Consider the following 20,011-nt stretch of genomic DNA (forward strand, 5'->3'; position numbering starts at 1 on the left):
CACGCTACCCTCTAGGCCACAAAATATCATCATTCTCAAGCAGCATCTCAACAACATTATTTCACATCTAGTTTTCAGCTCTAGACTTAAGCTGCTTTCACATCACGCCCGGATTCGGTCCGGCCCTCTCTGAAAAAATATCGTGGAAAATGTGTTCAGTGGTAAACACCCATTCACACCACAATCCTACGATTTGAATCCGTACCTGATTCGGACTTCGAATTCGGAGGGATGGATTAAGAAGCCATTTTGTTTCAATCAATATATGAATGATCTCGTTATAATTATAATTAATGTCACATAAAAGTTATTCACTTTAAATAAAAATTGGATCGAAGAAAAAATGATTTACCTGAAAAACTATAATTTAACGCAAAAAATAGTCAAATAGACTGGAAGTCAATTGGTATTTGGAAAATGTAACTGTTTATTTGTTGTCTTTTTTCCTATGGAAGTAAATAACTTCATTTAAACTGCAAAATGGGCTATTAAAATTTTGATTTTATAAATCTTAATTTTTCATGATTTTGGGGGAGATCTTTAAGCATAACATGCTATAGGCATAATTAGTTTAGTAAAAAAAATAACCCCTAAAATCACTAGAAGAGCACTTCAAAAGGAATTGGATTCATTTTGTTCTTTTTGTATAGAGTCTAGTAGGTTAATGATCATTTGCTACATTACTGCCGATTTAAAAATCACATCTATGGAATTTGTAAGATTAATTGCTGTGGTAATGTTCGAGTCAGACCCGAATTAAAGACATTGTACCGATAAACAAAGACATTGTACCGATAAACATAATCTATTTAATCTATGTTCAAGTCAGACCCAAATCAAAGACATAGTACCGATGAACATAATCTAATGTTTAAGTCAGACCCAAATCAAAGACATAGTACCGACAAACAAAGACATAGTACCGATAAACAAAGACATAGTACCGATAAACATAATCTATATTCAAGTCAGACCCAAGACAAAGTACCGATAAACATAATCAAATGTTCAAGTCAGACCCAAGACATAGTACCGATAAACATAATCAAATGATCAAGTCAGACCCAAGACATAGTACCGATAAACATAATCAAATGTTCAAGTCATACCCAAATCAAAGACATAGTACCGATAAACATAATCTATGTTCAAGTCAGACTCAAATCAAAGACATAGTACCGATAAACATAATCAAATGTTCAAGTCAGACCCAAGTCATAGTACCGATAAACATAATCTATGTTCAAGTCAGACTCAAATCAAAGACATAGTACCGATAAACATAATCAAATGTTCAAGTCAGACCCAAGACATAGTACCGATAAACATAATCAAATGTTCAAGTCAGACCCAAATCAAAGACATAGTACCGATAAACAAAGACATAGTACCGATAAACATAATCAAATGTTCAAGTCAGACCCAAATCAAAGACATAGTACCGATAAACATAATCAAATGTTCAAGTCAGACCCAAGACATAGTACCGATAAACATAATCAAATGTTCAAGTCAGACCCAAATCAAAGACATAGTACCGATAAACAAAGACATAGTACCGATAAACATAATCAAATGTTCAAGTCAGACTCAAATCAAAGACATAGTACCGATAAACATAATCAAATGTTCAAGTCAGACTCAAATCAAAGACATAGTACCGATAAACATAATCAAATGTTCAAGTCAGACCCAAGACATAGTACCGATAAACATAATCAAATGTTCAAGTCAGACCCAAGACATAGTACCGATAAACATAATCAAATGTTCAAGTCAGACCCAAGACATAGTACCGATAAACATAATCAAATGTTCAAGTCAGACCCAAATCAAAGACATAGTACCGATAAACAAAGACATAGTACCGATAAACATAATCTATGTTCAAGTCAGACCCAAGACATAGTACCGATAAACATAATCAAATGTTCAAGTCAGACCCAAATCAAAGACATAGTACCGATAAACAAAGACACAGTACCGATAAACATAATAAAATGTTCAAGTCAGACCCAAATCAAAGACATTGTACCAATAAACAAAGACATTGTACCGATAAACATAATCTATTGACATTTAGAATATTGCCTTTGATATATAATTGATTAAAATATTTAAGAAAACATTTGAGCGAATAAAACGAACATAGTTTAACCATTATTAAGCGTATTCAGTTTTTTTAACATTGAAAGATTTAGTAATAGGAGTAGTCAACACAGACGACAACAATTTACTGTTTAAATTTTCTTCGCAATAATAATTCGAATAAAACACGTTTTCATTGAACGACGAACACGACAGCAATTCTTACATTTTTCCGCAATGACAATTTCGAATAAAAAACGCGCGTTTTCGTTTAACGCAATTGCACATTTTGTCCACATTGGCCATTCCAGTTTTCTTGGCAAAGTGTGCACAACAATTATTAACATTATTCAACGTCGGTGATTCAGGCGCTTATTCGATCACTACGGTAATTTAAGTTTGTGTAACTGTAATATTCTTGTATATGGCCGCCATGGGCATACGGCTAATATGACTAAAATGCTTAGATTTATTTCAAAATATAATTTGATTATTTTCTCATTTATCAAGTGATGTAAATTTTGAATAGAAATTATTATTGTTAATATAGTTAATAGTTAATAAAAGTCCAATAGTAAAACAAAAGCTGTGGTGTGCTGGTCGTGCACGGTGGTGGCGATGGTAGGCCTCGATCATTGCCGATTGTAATGATGATAGCAGATTTTGACCGAAAAAATATACAAAATAATTGTATGATATGATTTATAATCATCACGCTGGATATTTGTGCGTAATTGATAATTTCCTTCTATCCGCCTCCTTCTTTCTGTCTTCTTCTTTCAGCCTCCTTCTATCCGTCTCCTTCTTTCTATCCGTCTCCTTCTTTCTTTCTCCTTAATAATAATAATAATAATACGATTTATAGAGCGCACATATCCACAAAGTGCTCAAGGCGCTATCCGTCTCCTTCTTTCTTTCTCCTTCTATCCGTCTCCTTCTTCCTTTCTCCTTCTATCCGTCTCCTCCTTTCTTCCTCTATCCGTCTCCTTCTTTCTTTCTCCTTCTATCCGTCTCGTCCTTTCTCTTTCTTCGTCTATCCGTCTCCTTCTTTCTTTCTTCTTCTATCCGTCCCCTTCTTTCTTTCTTCTTCTATCCGCCTCCTCCTTTCTTTCTTCTTCTATCCGTCTCCTTCTTTCTTTCTCCTTCTTTCCGTCTTCTTTCTTTCTTTCTCCTTCTATCCGTCTCCTCCTTTCTTTTTCCTTCGATCCGTCTTCTTCTTTCCGCCTCCTTCTTTCTTTCCGTCTTCTTTCTTTCCACCCCCTTCTTTCCGTCTCCTTCTTTCTTTCTCCTTCTATCCGTATCCTCCTTTCTTTCTTCTTCTATCCGTCTCCTCCTTTCTTTTTCCTTCTATACGTCTCCTTCTTTCCACCTCCTTCTTTCCTTCTTTCTCCTTCTTTCTTTCTCCTTCTTTCAGTCTCTTTCTTTCAGTCTCCTTCTTTTCGCCTCATTCTTTCGTACCGTTGCTTATGAAATTTTAACTTATCTTATCTTTAAAGGTTTAGATTTAAATAATGAAAAGTGTCGTCCGACCGGTGACTTCAAATGCACATTATCATATATCCCTTTCAATTATTTTGCATTTTGCATAATTTGAATATGATTTTTCTCTCACTGAAATGCTAATAAGGCATGGCTGCCACATGAGTAGCATACCGATGAAGTTGATGATAATGTACTTAAAGTTGATAGCACCGACAAGCTTAGCTTTGATTAATCTTAATTAATATAACTATAAAATCATACTTTTTCATTCCGCCCGACACGAGCAATCATGCAATAATATAAAAGCCCTAAGTGAAGACAATATTGTTTAATGAATAAACATAATGTATAAGGCGCCTTGTTATTTTAATTTCATTCAATTTCCATCCTCATCGAAAAAGAACAAATCATTTGCACAAAATATGTTCTTTATTTCTAAATTGATACATCGAATGTGCAAGCAGAAACAACAACATTACCTTACAAAGGTTTTTAAAGAAAACATTGCAACCGAGAAGCAGTGTTATCGTGTCCTTCATATTAACAATGTCATAATTAAATCTAACGCCACTACTATTTATCAACAATACATGCGTAATATGCCTAATTAATAACAGAAATAAACTTGGATTGGATTAAGACATAAATTGATGACGTCAGGAGATGAGTATAAGAAAAATAAAAATGTCCCAAGATTATGGCCACATGTATTATCTGTCATTTTGACTAAAAACAGGCTGTTTTTACTGAATAATGATCAGATTTTGGTCTATAATGGTTTGATTATCAATATTGAAGAAAAATGTAAATTGTACGTAGAATATATTATAAGCCTTACACAACAATGATCGTATTTTGCTTAGTATTTCGTTCACGTCACATTTTCTAACGCATGGTTGATATTAATCTAGGCTCGTACAACCGACGAAGAGAATTAAATTACATTTGTGATCAAGTTAGATGTGAAGAAATAAGAAATAAATCATAAGTTATATCATTGTAAATCTCTTGGGATGTGTATAAGGCAATTCGACACCTTACATCTTATTTAATTCACAATTTGGATTCTATTCCGAGAACAAGCGAATCAAAAAATACAAAATAATGATAGCCGAAAAAGAGCCGCTAACTCAAATTAGCGAGCGAGCGGCGTCACCAATGGCATAACCCTGTAACGCTTAAAAACGCTGACTCAAAAATATAATTATAAGGTGTTTACGCCAAAATCGCTTCAAAGGTATGATTTTGTTGATGAAAATGCAACTAACCTATTTTGTAGTGGGGTTTGGTTACAATTGATTGGACTTTATGGCTTTATTTAGAAGGACCCACAATTTCATATTTATATATCTAAAATTATAAAGAAAGACAGTCAATCAATTGTTTCATTTCGTTTACATAGTGGAGCTTGGTAAACGTGTTTGCCTTTCAATTCAGGGTGTAATTCAGTCCTAGTGCCAGGTTGTAACTCCACTCCCTAAGCCTCAAATGAGACTTCGTTTATAAGCACGATATATCATAAATTATTTTTGTCTGTAATTTGCGACTTGCTTGCTGTTGAATGTGTATGAAAAAAACTCTAAAAAAACTGATCCGATACGAAAAACTCATAAAAAAACCGATCCGATGTCAACATAGGCTGATCACCATCATCCTCGTTACCATCCGATGTCAACATAGGCTGATCACCATCATCCTCGTTACCATCCGATGTCAACATAGGCTGATCACCATCATCCTCGTTACCATCCGATGTCAACATAAGCTGATCACCATCATCCTCGTTACCATCATGATTTTCATACGAAAAGTATGTTATTTATTCATCTATTTAAATATAGAATGCGTAATAATGCATAATTCATATTGTTTCTTGGTAAAATGATATTGTTGTATTTTACGTTAGCGGCATGCACAATGCAATATCACATCGTTTACAGCATTGACTCACTTTTTGTGAAATTAAAATCAGTCCGCGGGCGTTCAAAAATATTTTTGGTATATTAAACAAAATAAAATACTACTACATAGTAGGCCTATCAACAGTCGGCTTAATATTACATTATCAATTGTAGTCTCAAGTCAGACACAAAAGAAAGCCCAAGGTTTTTTTGATTTAACAGCCAATAGACTTAAACTGCCAATAAATAAGATAAGTTTCTTATGTATCAAATCAAATTCACTAACACTGTAATTGATGTAGACAATATTATTTAATGTAATACATACTTGATAGCTACAGGTAGCTATTAAATAATACAATAATAGACAACTTGAAATAAAAGAGGAAAATACCAATCTTATTAATTAAAAAAAAGCAATAAACATGTATGATTGCCACTTAATCAATGTTAATATTGGAATGCTATTAAAGAACCACAATATAATTGCTAAATCTAAACTAAATAGTCCCACCGTATAAAAAATTATCTCTTACTTTATCTATAGAGATATTATAGCATCTATTCTTTATCATGCTAAACATATCAAATACTATTTTTACTATAAAAGTTGTGATAAAACTTTCTCGACAAGTACCAACATACTTCGGAAAAACTCTTCAGTGTCACCGCTTGCTAACTCATCTCGCGCCAACCCATCGTACTCTATCTTCAACTGGTTGAGATGATCAACTAAGTCTTTAAAGTGTGCTTTGCACGGCGTGAGTAGGCTGCTCATAGCAAGCAACACTTTCTCTCTAACATCATGATCACTGGAGAATATTGGTCGCACTATCAAACACCCATGATCTACTATGATTTTAGATATATTAACTCTGGAAGAGAATAAAAGTCAAGCAAAGGTTTAAAACAATTTTAGTTTTTTAATTTCAGTGCATGTATTATTTTTGACTTAATATTAGTAAAAAGATAAATATTTTGGCACATATGGTGTTTCATACCTATACTACTTGAGCTTGTAAACTGTATTTTTAGACAAAAATCGAAAAAGTTGACTGGTGGACATAAAAAAGACAATAACTACAGACTTTGGGCAAGTCTAGTATTATATACAGAGCATTTAAAGATTCATGTGGAAGATGTCTGTGAGAAGCCATACTAAGTGAGAGTGAGGCTTAATGAATATGGAAGATGTCTGTGAGAAGCCATACTAAGTGAGAGTGAGGCGTAATGAATGTGGAAGATGTCTGTGAGAAGCCATACTAAGTGAGAGTGAGGCTTAATGAATATGGAAGATGTCTGTGAGAAGCCATACTAAGTGAGAGTGAGGCTTAATGAATAGAAATTGTAATCATAGAAACATTTTTAGTAATCTAAAAATAAAAGGAAAATATTTAGTTTATCAAGATCAATGGCAACCATGTGGATGAACATACTGATAATAAATGCCAGTGTTTTGAAATTAAACTGAAATATGTTTAAATTATTGTAAGGTTATCGTGTGTACCTTGTATGGGCCAATGCTTGCAATGGCATCAACCCAAGTGCTATCCTCCTAACCATGTCAACACTAAAGTATTATAACAACACTTAACAACTGAAATGCCCACCTTAATGATGCTTTTGAACTGCTAGGTGTCCTTTTAAAACTAGCTACTTTAGGTAGTAGAATTTTTGCAAGGTTGAATGTTAGCCCTAAACTTGATTTTAACTGCCTTATCTTTGTATGAACTTAACATGGATGTCGTACATCCATTAAGAAATGCATAAAATAAAAGTAAAATTTACATCCGAGTTCCGAAGATATTTTGAATAAAATTGGAAGTAATACACACGCACTGACGACAATTTTACAGTTTGTTCCACTTGCTAATTACATTCTTAAGAAATTCAACATAAATCATATCAAGGTATTTTACATTATCTCATCCTTTCAACATGATAGATGGCAATTTTTATAAATTACATTTTGACAATTTTTCTACATTTTTTGTAAACATTTAGTTTGTTGAAATTTATATTTCCTGTAAATTAATCATGAATTTGTTAAATTATCCTACAAAAAAATATCACTAAAATATTAATCATTTTACATCAAAGGTCTTAAAAATTAAAGCTATCTTAAACGGATTAAAATCATGAACCTTTAAACTTTGATATTTTCATGTCAAACGCAACATAATAACTGGATTCTTTAATTGCCATTTTCGTTGATTTATATATATTGTCGTATTTGTGGTTGTGGAATTTAATAACATTAATAGCAATAATGTTGTCAAAAGTTTACGATTCATGAAAATTAATAATAAAATTGAACTCGGATTTCTAAACATGTTGTCACACATAACGTCAAGATGGAAAACAAGTCACATGACATTTGTGATGCAACGTTAAAAATGTATTTCAAGGATTTAAAACAAAACTACAAACAGTCAAGATAAAGATCTTGAGTACGAACTAAGTACCAAAGGAATTAAGAAATTAATCAAATTGTGGTTTTGGGAGAAGACTGTACATCTTAGCTTGAACTTTGACATTGATGTCACACATGGTAACTCACTCCAACAATGTCACGTCAAACCTCTATATTGTTATTATTCATTTACGCTTCATAAAGGCCAATTTACAATGATAATGATAATAAAAATATAGAATCTATGTTATTTCAAAGACAATTTACACACAACGAGGAGCAGACGGGCTGTTTCCACTGAGGATAGATACAGATTCTACGTGGGAAAAGCTATACGGTATTCGTCCATTTGATTTATTATCTCTTGCCATTGTTGTTTTTTGTTACTTTTTGTCTTTTGGACGTTAATAAATGTTTTTTTAATTGAATTGAATTCCGCTTACCATTACTGCTTGTCTGTGTATATTGGCCTTTATTGAAATATCCCAACTAACATTATCATCATCTTACAATTTAACATAATCATCTGTCTGGTCCATATCACCATTAAACCTCGTTAGCCTCCCTCATCGCAATAATTATAAAAAAACCAGCACACACACTTCACTCATTTCTCCTCCTTATCCTAACCATCAACATACTATTATGTTTTTATATTAATAACCATCTCTTATAGACAAAACAATTATCATTATGTTTACATATAGCTCTCATTTCAATAGACAAAATCATTATCATTCATCAGCGTTCATTATATAATAACCTTAATTTGATTGAAATTCCTTCAAAGGAACAGAGAATTTCTTTCGTAAGTCACCTACAATTTATTATCAAATCATGAAAAACAGCTTTAAATATAAATTCATGCAACTTGGATAAATTAGATATTGATGAATTCTAAACTTCCTAAGTAAAATTACCTAATTAATGAAAGTTAAAACAAATTATTCCGCTTGTTACGACAAAATACAATTCTACTTTGTGATAAGTCGAAAACAAACTCATTATAATAGCTGCTTTAATTCTATTGAAAGCGTAACAATAACGAAGGAGGCCAGGACAATATTTACTCTAGAAATAATTCACTACTGATGGTCAAAGCAAACTGTGCATCGAGAATTTACAGATAATAATTATTGGTATTTTTTTCAGCGCTCTTACTAACGCTGGTAAGGAAATCGATTAAACAAACACTTAGATGTCAATTGCTAAACACCTAGCGCTGATAATCAAAGCATGCATGGAATGTTACTACAGCAATGACTTGAGCAAGTTTACTTTCCTTAAAGTGTTGATAAATACGATCTAGATAGATCTATTAATTGGTGTATGTGTTTGCTGTACTTAGAACAACAACCTCTTTTCCAGCAAATACATTAGTCACCGATTGATTCAAAGATTCGATAATTATAAATAGGGTCAAATGTAGCTAATGCACAGCAAAACGATTTAAATCTAGGTAAATATGAACAGTGCATGAACAGTTGGTTAACCAAAAAGCCATCGGCAGTACGAGGAGAGACTGCATTAAGGCCAATAAATGCAGATGGCGCTATAGTCTTTTGAAAAATACGAAGATATATAACCCAGTGTAGTGTACTTCCTAAGCATGTTTTGTCAGCAATATTTACTAAATTGGCTCCAACCGGTATTAAAACGGTGTAAGAAAATCATACATAAAGTACTACTTTTTTTATAGTGATATCAGGCCAAAAATGTACCAAGAACAAAGGCTATATTTTGTCAATTGCATTGAGTATAATATGAGTTTAGATTAGATACAATCAACCAGGATCAGGTGTTCCGCTTAATTGTTAATTAACCTTTTGAAAACTGTGTTGTGTTGAAAAATTTATTTCAAGTATATTATTGATTCAATTCAAAATAACACATTATTTTCTTAGAGCAAAAGACAAATACAAAAAGATCAAAAGATAAAAACAAAAGACCATAAAAAAACACACACACACAAAACATAGAATTCTTAAAAATGTAACCAACAGGAAAAGAGTGAACCTTTTTATCATTAAATGTTTCTTTTTTGTGTTGGCTATCATTTTTCAAATGGTTAATATTTATTATAGTACAGTATATATTTCCATTTGCTTAGTTGATTATGATTGCTGCAGATTGCCATAGACATGTTATATAAAAAAAAAAAAATGAATGTTTTGTATTCGTTGAATGTGGATACTTTCAGTCATTGAAAATTGCTCTATTTAACTCATGAAATTATTGACTCCATTCAACCCATAACATTCATATTTGCAATGCAATAGACAATAAAATATGTTTACTTACTGGTTATACTGTTCTAAACGTTGCCTAGCAACTGTGTCTGAAGGATCATTGTCTACAGTTTCTTGTGCTGAATTCTGTAAAATAAGTCACATCATTAAAAATAAATCTCTAAATAGCCTCATTTAGCTATTTAATTTGGATCAATTGATTTTGTATCTTCTTAAAAGAGAATTCATATTAAAAACGATAATAGTGTCGGAGCGAAGAGGAATTTGTTAAGGAGGCCGCAATCGACACAATTATCAGATGTTAAAATGGAAATCGCATCGAAAATAGTTCATATACATGATGACAAATTCTAGAGGGCAGCATATATATTTTTCTACTTGCCATGATTTGGTATATTACAGTAAAAAGCTATACTTACTCTAAATATTACAAATATTATTGTTGTTAACATAACTGTTTACGAATAATTGACAAGTAATAATAGTATTTAAATGAACTTACATGCTCTACGACTAAATCATTAAATAAACTAACAGCACGAATTTGAAGTGGAAGCATTGCGGAACTTTCTCGCTGAAGAACCTGGGAAAGACTCGTCACGCCCCCTAACGACACAAACTTGCGTTGAGCATAGGGAAAGTGACGTATGAGGGACGAGAGGGCATACAATGCTTTTTTCTGGACATTAAAAGACTGATCAAAATGCATCATACGCAGAAGTAGTGTCATAGCGCCCTCTTCAATACCTTGGATTTGTACTTTTGGATTGCTGAAAGATAATAATAATATGGGTATTTATTATTAGAAAATTGTTGAATCACAAAAAATAAATAAAAAACTACAGACAAAAATCTGTTATCTTTTGTAGATCTTGATTGTTATATAGAATACAATAACACAAATATAAAATAAGCCCACTTCCTCACAGAGAATGGAATGCAAAGAATGTTCTTATGTGTAAACTACAAAGAAATTTCTTTACAAATCAGATCGTTTACCGTTCTTTTTCGTCAACAGTGTGACTTCCTCTAGCCAAAAAATAACCGCAGAATCCCATTGACAAAAAATGTCGGTAAATTATCTTTATAGTGGAGATCTGCAAGTGTGTAAATCTATTAGTGTTGTACAAATGACTATATAGATTAGAGGTATAGTGATATGATTATAGTTAATAATTTGTTGTTATGGATCTATGAGTGGCATATAGGGTTACCCTCCTCTTTTCAAGTTTGTAGATTTTGTTGTAGATAAGGTAGTTAGTCAGGTGTACTTGACACGTAAACTTTGTGGTCATTCACCTTAAATATCACAAATTTCACACAGATTTTTTATAAAAATTATCATAATATTATGGGTAGTTGTCTTATTAAAAATTAATTAATGGTTGATTACATTTTTACTCAAATAAAATCTAGGAATGGTTGCTGTGTTTTGTAACTTTTCAGGAATCAATTTTTGAATTTTTTTTGTCTGTATTGACATCCTCAGTATCTAATAATAATAAAAATATAAACTTTAAAATGTTAATTGATTCTTGAAAAAATGTAATTAAACCCACATACTTAGACGTAATGGGTTTACTAATCTGAAAGTCATTTACTAAAAATAATTTTATGACACAGATTACACACAGCAGAAATATTTAATACAATCAACTTTTGTAAAGCTTAAAAACCAATTATCTATATAACAATCACTTTTTATCACTGCATTCAATATATTCAATTAGCCTATATATCATACAACTGTTTAAGTGCAGAGGCGTAGTGTCTATACTATCTACCTATTTACTACTTATTACTAGATCTTTATCTACAAATCCTGATTGTATCAGTTACAAATAAGTCTGCTAATATCCCAACATGGTGTCAAATTCATCGCCTAGGGCTTTATTTCAGCGATGTGTTAATTAAGTAACTTATTTGTCAGATAATCTTGGTGATAAGCAAGTGCTTTGATGTAAGTATACAAACTAACAAATAATTAATCTTTACAAATTTGTAATTTATTGTCAGTGTCAACGCCCTTAATTTCTCCCACTTTTTAATTGTTGATACATTTTGCATTCATACAACATACAAAGTATCAAACAGGAGTTGTAGCTCAGTGGTTAAGATATCTGGCAGCCCAATCAACATACAAAGTATCAAACAGGAGTTGTAGCTCAGTGGTTAAGATATCTGGCAGCCCAATCAACATACAAAGTATCCAACAGGAGTTGTAGCTCAGTGGTTAAGATATCTGGTCACCCAAACAACATACAAAGTATCCAACAGGAGTTGTAGCTCAGTGGTTAAGATATCTGCAGCCCAATCAACATACAAAGTATCCAACAGGAGTTGTAGCTCAGTGGTTAAGATATCTGGCAGCCCAATCAACATACAAAGTATCCAACAGGAGTTGTAGCTCAGTGGTTAAGATATCTGGTCACCCAAACAACATACAAAGTATCCAACAGGAGTTGTAGCTCAGTGGTTAAGATATCTGGCAGCCCAATCAACATACAAAGTATCCAACAGGAGTTGTAGCTCAGTGGTTAAGATATCTGGTTACCCAAACAACATACAAAGTATCCAACAGGAGTTGGAGCTCAGTGGTTAAGATATCTGGCAGCCCAATCAACATACAAAGTATCCAACAGGAGTTGTAGCTCAGTGGTTAAGATATCTTGGCCACCCAAACAACATACAAAGTATCAAACAGGAGTTGTAGCTCAGTGGTTAAGATATCTGATACAGATACAGATACAGATTCATTTATTGTCCAAAATAATAATGGAAATTACAGTGCTCATAAACCTTGGCTTGCCGAAAATAAATATAAATATAAGGGGGACTATCTAACAAATGTTTTGTTATAATGCCTTATCCCAGCTGGGTAGAACGAGTACTTGTAACGGTCCGTCTGCGCATTCACCGTCCTCATCCTACCACTTCTAACGATAACGGAGCCGATAATGTCCTTATGAAGAGGATGGTTGGTGTCTTCCAATATAGTATGGAACACATCGGCAAGATGTTCGCTGTAGAAAGAGTCGAGCGTTTGCACAGACGAACCAATTACTTTCCCCGCTCTACCCAGCACCTTTTCAATTCGGTCTGGCAGCCCAATCAACATACAAAGTATCCAACAGGAGTTGTAGCTCAGTGGTTAAGATATCTGGCCGCCCAATCCCTAGTTTTGGATTCAAATACTGTAGTCAGATTTCAGGATTTGGCCCGAGCCCTCTCTAAATTATTTTGCAAATGGTTATGCAAAAGATAGGACATAAAATTAAGCTCAGCCATTCATTGGACAATTTTTAGGCAATTTGCCTCATCTATTTCAAAATCCTGGATCCACCACTGATTTCCAAAGACTAAAAAACTCTACTCCCAAAGTTATAAGACTTTGTTTGCATCTTATGTATATATCTCTTCTTTTAACCGAAATAATAATTGTATTTAACTACAGTACTGTGTCAGGGAGATGTGTAATTGGTCAGATGATTGCCATACTCTTACATAATTCTGTATTTTATAGTATGGAATAAAGTACAGAATTATGTCATAAAGGGAAAACATCTGACCAAAATTGCCACATTTAAGAATGTTGTGAATTAATTCACTTACGGTCATCCTATGCAATTTTCTTAGAAATAAAAAGAAATAGTTTGATACGAATAAATTACAAGTAATGAATATGGTTACCAACTTACCTCTGGAACGCAGAGCCTAACACAAATGCACATGCCTCTTTCATTTCTGGTTCGGTGTCATTGAGGCCTTTCACCAGCATTTTAAAACCATTGATACTTTCTAGATTTTGCGCATTATCAATCTAGATGGAAAAATAACATAGTGGCAAATCTAAGACAATTTTAACCAAATCTGATAAACAAAGATGTAGTGTCATTGAATTTGTTATTTATTGTCTTGTCACTATTTCAGTGGATATATTAGTATTATCATCTGTATATGACATGCGTACATAATATGGCTGAAATTAGAAAGAATTTACCCAGATTTCATTACATTACCAATTGATTTACTAAAGTTTTATGTCCAAATCTATCTAAATTGGGGGATGGGATTAATATTTATTGTTATCAGATATGTTAACATTTTTGTTTTCTTCTAGTTGAGAATTGAACTCTACCTGATGGACATAGTATTCCAAGTCGTGCAATACATTAATTTTCTGTTCTAAACTAGCGCCCTCTTCCTTGAACTGATCAACAAGACGTTGCATGATTTCTGTGTCTGTTTCAACTTTGACATTCATTGCTTTAAAATCTTGTTTCAGCTCCTCATATGATCGGTATTTTTCTTGTAGTTTCTCAGCCTAAACAGAAAAGGAGTTAACATTAATTATATATCTAAAATGTCTTATCTTAGCAGTATGAAGTCAATATAGCAGATCTGAAGCTACTAACACATTCAGGACCCCATAGTATTGTTATTAAAGTATAACTTAAACTCTGTCTTCACTATCAAATTTTATGTGACAAAAAAAATGTGATGTGCCCATATATGGACACTATGAAGTCATATCACTATCATATTTTGGAATATCACAACCATATTTTTTGTCAAACTGGTTTGATAGTGTAGACAGAGCTTTAAATGGGGATTTATTTGAACCTTTCCTCCTTTTCAATTGCACTGTAATGTATATTGTATATATATATAAATGTACACAAACAGAGGTCATAAATATAAATTGAAAAAGAATAATGCTCGATTAAATTGCTTTGGTCATTTTTTACCCAAAATTAACGAGTCGTAAATTCATGGAATGCTCTCTGCCAGTACAGTAGAAGTCGACACAACTATACTATTTAAAAGACAATTTCAGAAGACGAGGAAGGCTAATACAGGGCCACGACCTGCCCACCTGCCTCTTGCACCACTCATTTAGAGTGGTGTACGGTGAGTTACAATTATATAGGCACTAATGTTAGGCTTTATTACCTCTTCTTTGTTTTTGACATCATCCATTCCAGATTTAAAGTTCTTGAGTGCATTTTTCAGATCATCTTTGGAGACTCTGCGTTCACCAAAATTAATCTCACTTTCATCTCTGTTATAATCTTTTAAATATTTCATCTTCTCTGTTTCCATATCAACAGATTCTTCAACTTCTCCATTTTCTTCTCCTTCCTCTCTTACAACTTGTAGACTGCTTCCTGCACTGCTGTTGTCATCTTCAGGATCCAGGAACTTTGCTTCTTTGATTCCTGTCTGGAAATCCATCCTGATGTGAAGGCCAGGAGGTATAGATTGTCCTACAATAAAATGCACATTTTCCTTTTATATATCGAACAGTGGCATAAAACATTTATAGGGAAAGAATAGCATCAGGTTAAGTTGATTTTTATTTTATGTCAGATTGAATGAATTCAATGGGACACATCAAACAATACAAGTGTTATTTGATTAATATTATTAACTTTATTAAAGGACGTTGACATTTACGTGAGCAAGTATGTCAACTTCAAGTTACACCATCACTACAAAAGGGAAAATTAGATTTTCTTTTAATCCTTTGCACATATAAAACAAATAATGAAATAAATAATTGAATAATTTACCTGGTTTTATCACTTGCCATTCGTGTGTTGGTTGAAACATTTCTACAGGACCGCCCTCAGAAATTTTCGAATCAATAGCAAGATCGTCGATTGGTTTGGTTTCAACCTCCCTCTTTTCATCATTAGTGTTGACGCTCAGAACGGCAGAAGGATTTAAAGAATCATCATTACCAAGTACAGAAACATAACAAGAGATGGCAAACAAGTGTACCATACAGATGTGGAAGATACTCAAGCTTAGGTTTCCTTTATGCATACTTCTAAAACAAAGTTTGTATGTATACTTTTAGGAATTACTTTTATATATAGATAGACAACTATGAATGAACTTAAATATCCTTAAAATTATTAATTAATATTATTTAGTTTCTAATAGTAATACACTAATTTCTGAGCCTAGTAGGCCTATATATTCTGCAGGCTCTAACAAATCTAGCCTACCTAGCTGGTAGAGTGACACCCTTAGTTGGACTACTATCTAGGCCTAGCTAGAAGAATCGCCTAGCCTCCCAGCCAGCAGGACTCCGAGGCTTACGACGAGACTGAGAGGCCTAACTAGATTTTTAAGCTGGGCCTACTTACTACCTATAAAATACTAACCTTATATGTAGTATGTATCAGTGAGACAAAACAACTTATCTTATACTTAATTAATACTTTTTTCAGGTTTTATAAAGGGTTATTAAGACAATTTGTAACATACAGGTTCCCACACGTGTACTTGTTGTTGGTACACGTCATAACAACGTTGACCCGACCATATGACCTGTACTTAAAGAGTATATTTGTAATACAGAAATCACATTAATTCAATATTATTTTAATAGCTATATAATTAATAATAATGTATCTAATAATGTAAAAATTTAAATTTATATTTTTGTATTTAAAATATAAAGTATAATTTAATAAAAAAAATGGTAATATAAAAGTGTAGAATAGTGGCCATTATGAAATTTGCATAAAACGAAGCACATGTTCCTTTTTTAGTGAAGACCAGAGTTCGTTGTGTTGACAGTTTCAAATAACAGTTTTTGGCTAATTTTGTAGACTATTTAATTTTGTTTGTTAATCCCTTTAAAAAAAATTAAAATGGCAATGAACAAAGAATATTTTTGGGGTAAGTTAAAAGGTGAAATGCAATGTGGTATCGTTTTTATTAATTCTAAATTTTTCCAACTGGCTCGTCTTCAAGAATGGTGGCCACTCGCTCTCTGCTGCTGGGCCGGATGCATGATGATGCAGCATGCTTGCTCTACACTGATGAGACAGGTGGTTTGGTCAGTCTGCAGGATAGCAAATAATGGCAGACTTTTTAATGGCATTGCTCTGATCCAAGCTATAATATTTAGCTATATAATCCATTCTGACCCAAACAGAGTTTTCAATAAACTGAATGTTTGTAAATGTGTATCATTCATGTGTTTGCCATCCATCATTGACATTGGATTGTGCAATTTTTGCATCAATTACAGAAATCATAATTATATAGGCATAGCAAGGAAGGATTTGCGCAATATTTGTTAATTGCATGAATGGTGATAAAAAGCTTGCGCAACGCATAACTGAAATGATGAGTACAACATTTGCTTGTTGTTTTTCCTCTTTCTCATCATGCATTGTGCAATTGATGCTTTCTCACGATTATCCGCTTGCTATCTTCGAAAAAAGTTTTGCGCATTCATCAGACATTGGCATCTACGTCATTAATAGACTTTGTTGTAATTTTAAATACTGATGTTAACAAATTACAAATTTTACTTATGCCATGGGTAGGAAGACCAGTTTTACAGTATTTATATAGTTTGGAGAACAAATAGAACAGCTATAGATGTGTATGATAAATTAGAAAGTTGTTTTTCTAGACCTATTTTGCAAATTTGATATTTTAATAAGTATTAAAATGTTATTTATATTCCAGCTGCCCAACTAAGTAAGAAAAAACAGACAATTACTTGGAACCCAACGATTGGAGATGAAGATGATGATGATAGTTTTGATGAGAGTTCCGTCCAACACTTCTTATTTCTAAAGCAGGTATTGTAACTGCTTGTTATACAAGTACAGGTTACCAGATTATCTAATTCATGCACAGCTTCATTAAATACCTACAGTATGGTCCATCCCACTTCACATCCCCTAACCCTACTTTAGACATCCTTAAAAAAAAAATTGTATAATCTGAAACCTTATTAAAATACCAATCCCTTTGCTTTTCCATGCCTTTTATTATTAAAACATGTGATTCAGTTTTTGCAAGGACTCCTTTATACAACTAAATATCAAGTTTACAATCAAAATTAATAGGATTAACGGTACAATTAATTCATGAGGTCATTTCTCAAATGATACTGGGTTTGGTATACTAGTGTTCTCGTCATCCATTCATAGAAACACTGATGAAGAAAGTCTATCAGGTGGTGACTACAGAATGGTTCTGGGACATGACTATACTTCTCTTTGCTTGTTTATGTTGATACTCCAATATTTTCCTTTTTTTTTTACTTAACAGGCAGTTTTAGGTGCAGAGGTAAAAGACACTGAGAGATGTATAGTACAAGTCACATCAGAGGACATTGATGGGGAAACCATTAAACAGCCTTTGTTTTCACTTAAACTTGGACTTAATGAATGTGTACGTAAAACAACCACAAATGTTTAGTTACCCAAAAATACTTATGTTTTATAAAAAAAAGAAGATTTCACATCAGCAAATTACAAAACAAATATTATCTATTTATAAAGGGAATACATAATCTTTCAAATCGACAATTAACATAACAAATATCATCTTTTTACAAGGGAATACATGATAATGGTACCGAACTGATTGAGTTGAGTAAATCCTGCCTTGAAAACTAATTTAAAAAAAATTCAAAATATAGTTTTATAAAAGGCCTATCTCAACATTCATTTTTTATGTTTAACAAAATACTGTCTTAAGTTAAGTACACACATGCCCTGGACATCTGACTCTATTAGAACCCTGGGGAATATAATAAACTTACTATGAAAGAAAGCATTAGTTATAGATCTTTAGTGTATGGATTACAAGTGATATCAGTTTCTGTGACTGTCTGTCTATTAAATGGCTCTCGAAACAGTCAAATCGGAAGAACTTCCAATTACTTTTTATTTTTGATATTTATTCTTTGTAAATTTACTTTAAAAAGAAAAGCAATAAATGTTATATTTTGAATTTTAAACAATTAAATCAACTTTCCCCTTTTCTAACCCTTGCTAAAGAACATTCCTATTTGTAAATTGTTCAAATATATACATATTCATTCTGTCTGGATAAATAAAAAGTCTTTTGTTGTGTTGACTTATAAAAGAAGGGTGGTATTTGAAGAATTTTGGGTCACTTACCCATATTAAACTGCTTTTCACAATGTAACACAGTTTTAAAATAAATTTATAAAAAAATTGTACATGGTATGTGCAACACTGCTCGTGCCTATATATTTTCCTTTAGGGCTAATAGTGAAATAAACTGCTCAATTTAACACATGTTCAGCGACTAGAAATTATAAGACCTATAAAGAGTCGCCGTAATTGTCCCAAATATACCATCATCATGATGTTGTTTATATTACTTTGTCAACGGCCGACCAATTAATTGCACTCAAAAATAATCTACAAAGACTCTATAGGCTTGCGTGACAACTAACAAGTTTTTTTAAAAGGTAGAAATTTCAGATCGCAACATGATACTCTTGCCCGAGGCCAGATCACCTGAGAGAAATAAGGATTTTGTGTGTTGTAAAAGTCTTTAAAGAAATATAAACAGTAGAAATTGGTTTACAAAGTATTTGAACTGTTTCATGGCTAATCCTTGATACTTGTTAGGCAAACATTATCAGAAATATTTGCAATACTCTTGCTTGAATTTTTATTCTTTTCATATATCCTATTACAACGTATATTTTCAATATTGTGTATTTACCCAAGGTGTATAAAACGTGCAATAACAAAACATGTTTTGGGATCACTTTATTTGTACCCAAGCCTTTCTTGGCAAAAGTGTTCCAACCTCATATTTGACACCATAGCTTACAAAAAAATTATGTAAACTTTTCACTATGATTGAGAACCTTGTTCACAAACTAAGTTTATCTACTTAAAAAACATCGTTTTTACTTAGTTACCATTGGTAACTTTTAAAAACTTCTATTCTAAAAATAATTCTATACAGAACCCTAATCCAAAAATGTCTTATTCTCGGTCTGCACTATCAAACTTATGACGAAAAAGTGTGATGTGCCCAAAAATGGTAGTGATATGACATCATCATATCCATATATG

General features: G+C 32.6%; 3 protein-coding genes across 6 annotated transcripts in view; 1 reads left to right on the top strand and 2 right to left on the bottom strand.

Moving 5' to 3' along the window:
* LOC140046084 (nucleotide exchange factor SIL1-like) overlaps positions 1-16,445 on the bottom strand; it is a 46,868-nt gene extending 30,423 nt beyond the window's left edge. Inside the window, exons 1-8 of one of the 3 annotated variants that reach the window (XM_072090598.1) lie at positions 16,307-16,439; positions 15,707-15,963; positions 15,087-15,400; positions 14,272-14,457; positions 13,832-13,953; positions 10,636-10,903; positions 10,186-10,259; positions 5,851-6,346 (exon numbers count right to left, since the gene is read on the bottom strand). In XM_072090598.1, coding sequence (XP_071946699.1) covers positions 6,073-6,346; positions 10,186-10,259; positions 10,636-10,903; positions 13,832-13,953; positions 14,272-14,457; positions 15,087-15,400; positions 15,707-15,962 — 1,494 coding nt within the window. In that variant the 5' untranslated portion in view covers position 15,963; positions 16,307-16,439 and the 3' untranslated portion in view covers positions 5,851-6,072. Of the gene's footprint in view, positions 1-5,850; positions 6,347-10,185; positions 10,260-10,635; positions 10,904-13,831; positions 13,954-14,271; positions 14,458-15,086; positions 15,401-15,706; positions 15,967-16,306 lie in introns of those variants that run through there. The other 2 variants (XM_072090597.1, XM_072090599.1) reach the window with 2 other exon arrangements.
* Positions 1-20,011, bottom strand: part of LOC140046095 (fibroblast growth factor 8-like) — a 251,885-nt gene that overhangs the window by 163,988 nt on the left and 67,886 nt on the right. The gene's annotated exons all lie outside the window — the stretch shown is intronic.
* LOC140046085 (nucleoplasmin-like protein ANO39) overlaps positions 16,664-20,011 on the top strand; it is a 33,750-nt gene continuing 30,402 nt past the window's right edge. Inside the window, exons 1-3 of one of the 2 annotated variants that reach the window (XM_072090602.1) lie at positions 16,664-16,826; positions 17,628-17,743; positions 18,219-18,341. In XM_072090602.1, the coding sequence (XP_071946703.1) occupies positions 16,799-16,826; positions 17,628-17,743; positions 18,219-18,341 (267 nt within the window). In that variant the 5' untranslated portion in view covers positions 16,664-16,798. The remainder of the gene's footprint in view (positions 16,827-17,627; positions 17,744-18,218; positions 18,342-20,011) is intronic. The other variant, XM_072090603.1, reaches the window with a different exon arrangement.

This window comes from Antedon mediterranea, chromosome 4 (assembly GCF_964355755.1).
Source record: "Antedon mediterranea chromosome 4, ecAntMedi1.1, whole genome shotgun sequence".
Classification (NCBI taxonomy): Eukaryota; Metazoa; Echinodermata; class Crinoidea; order Comatulida; family Antedonidae; genus Antedon; species Antedon mediterranea.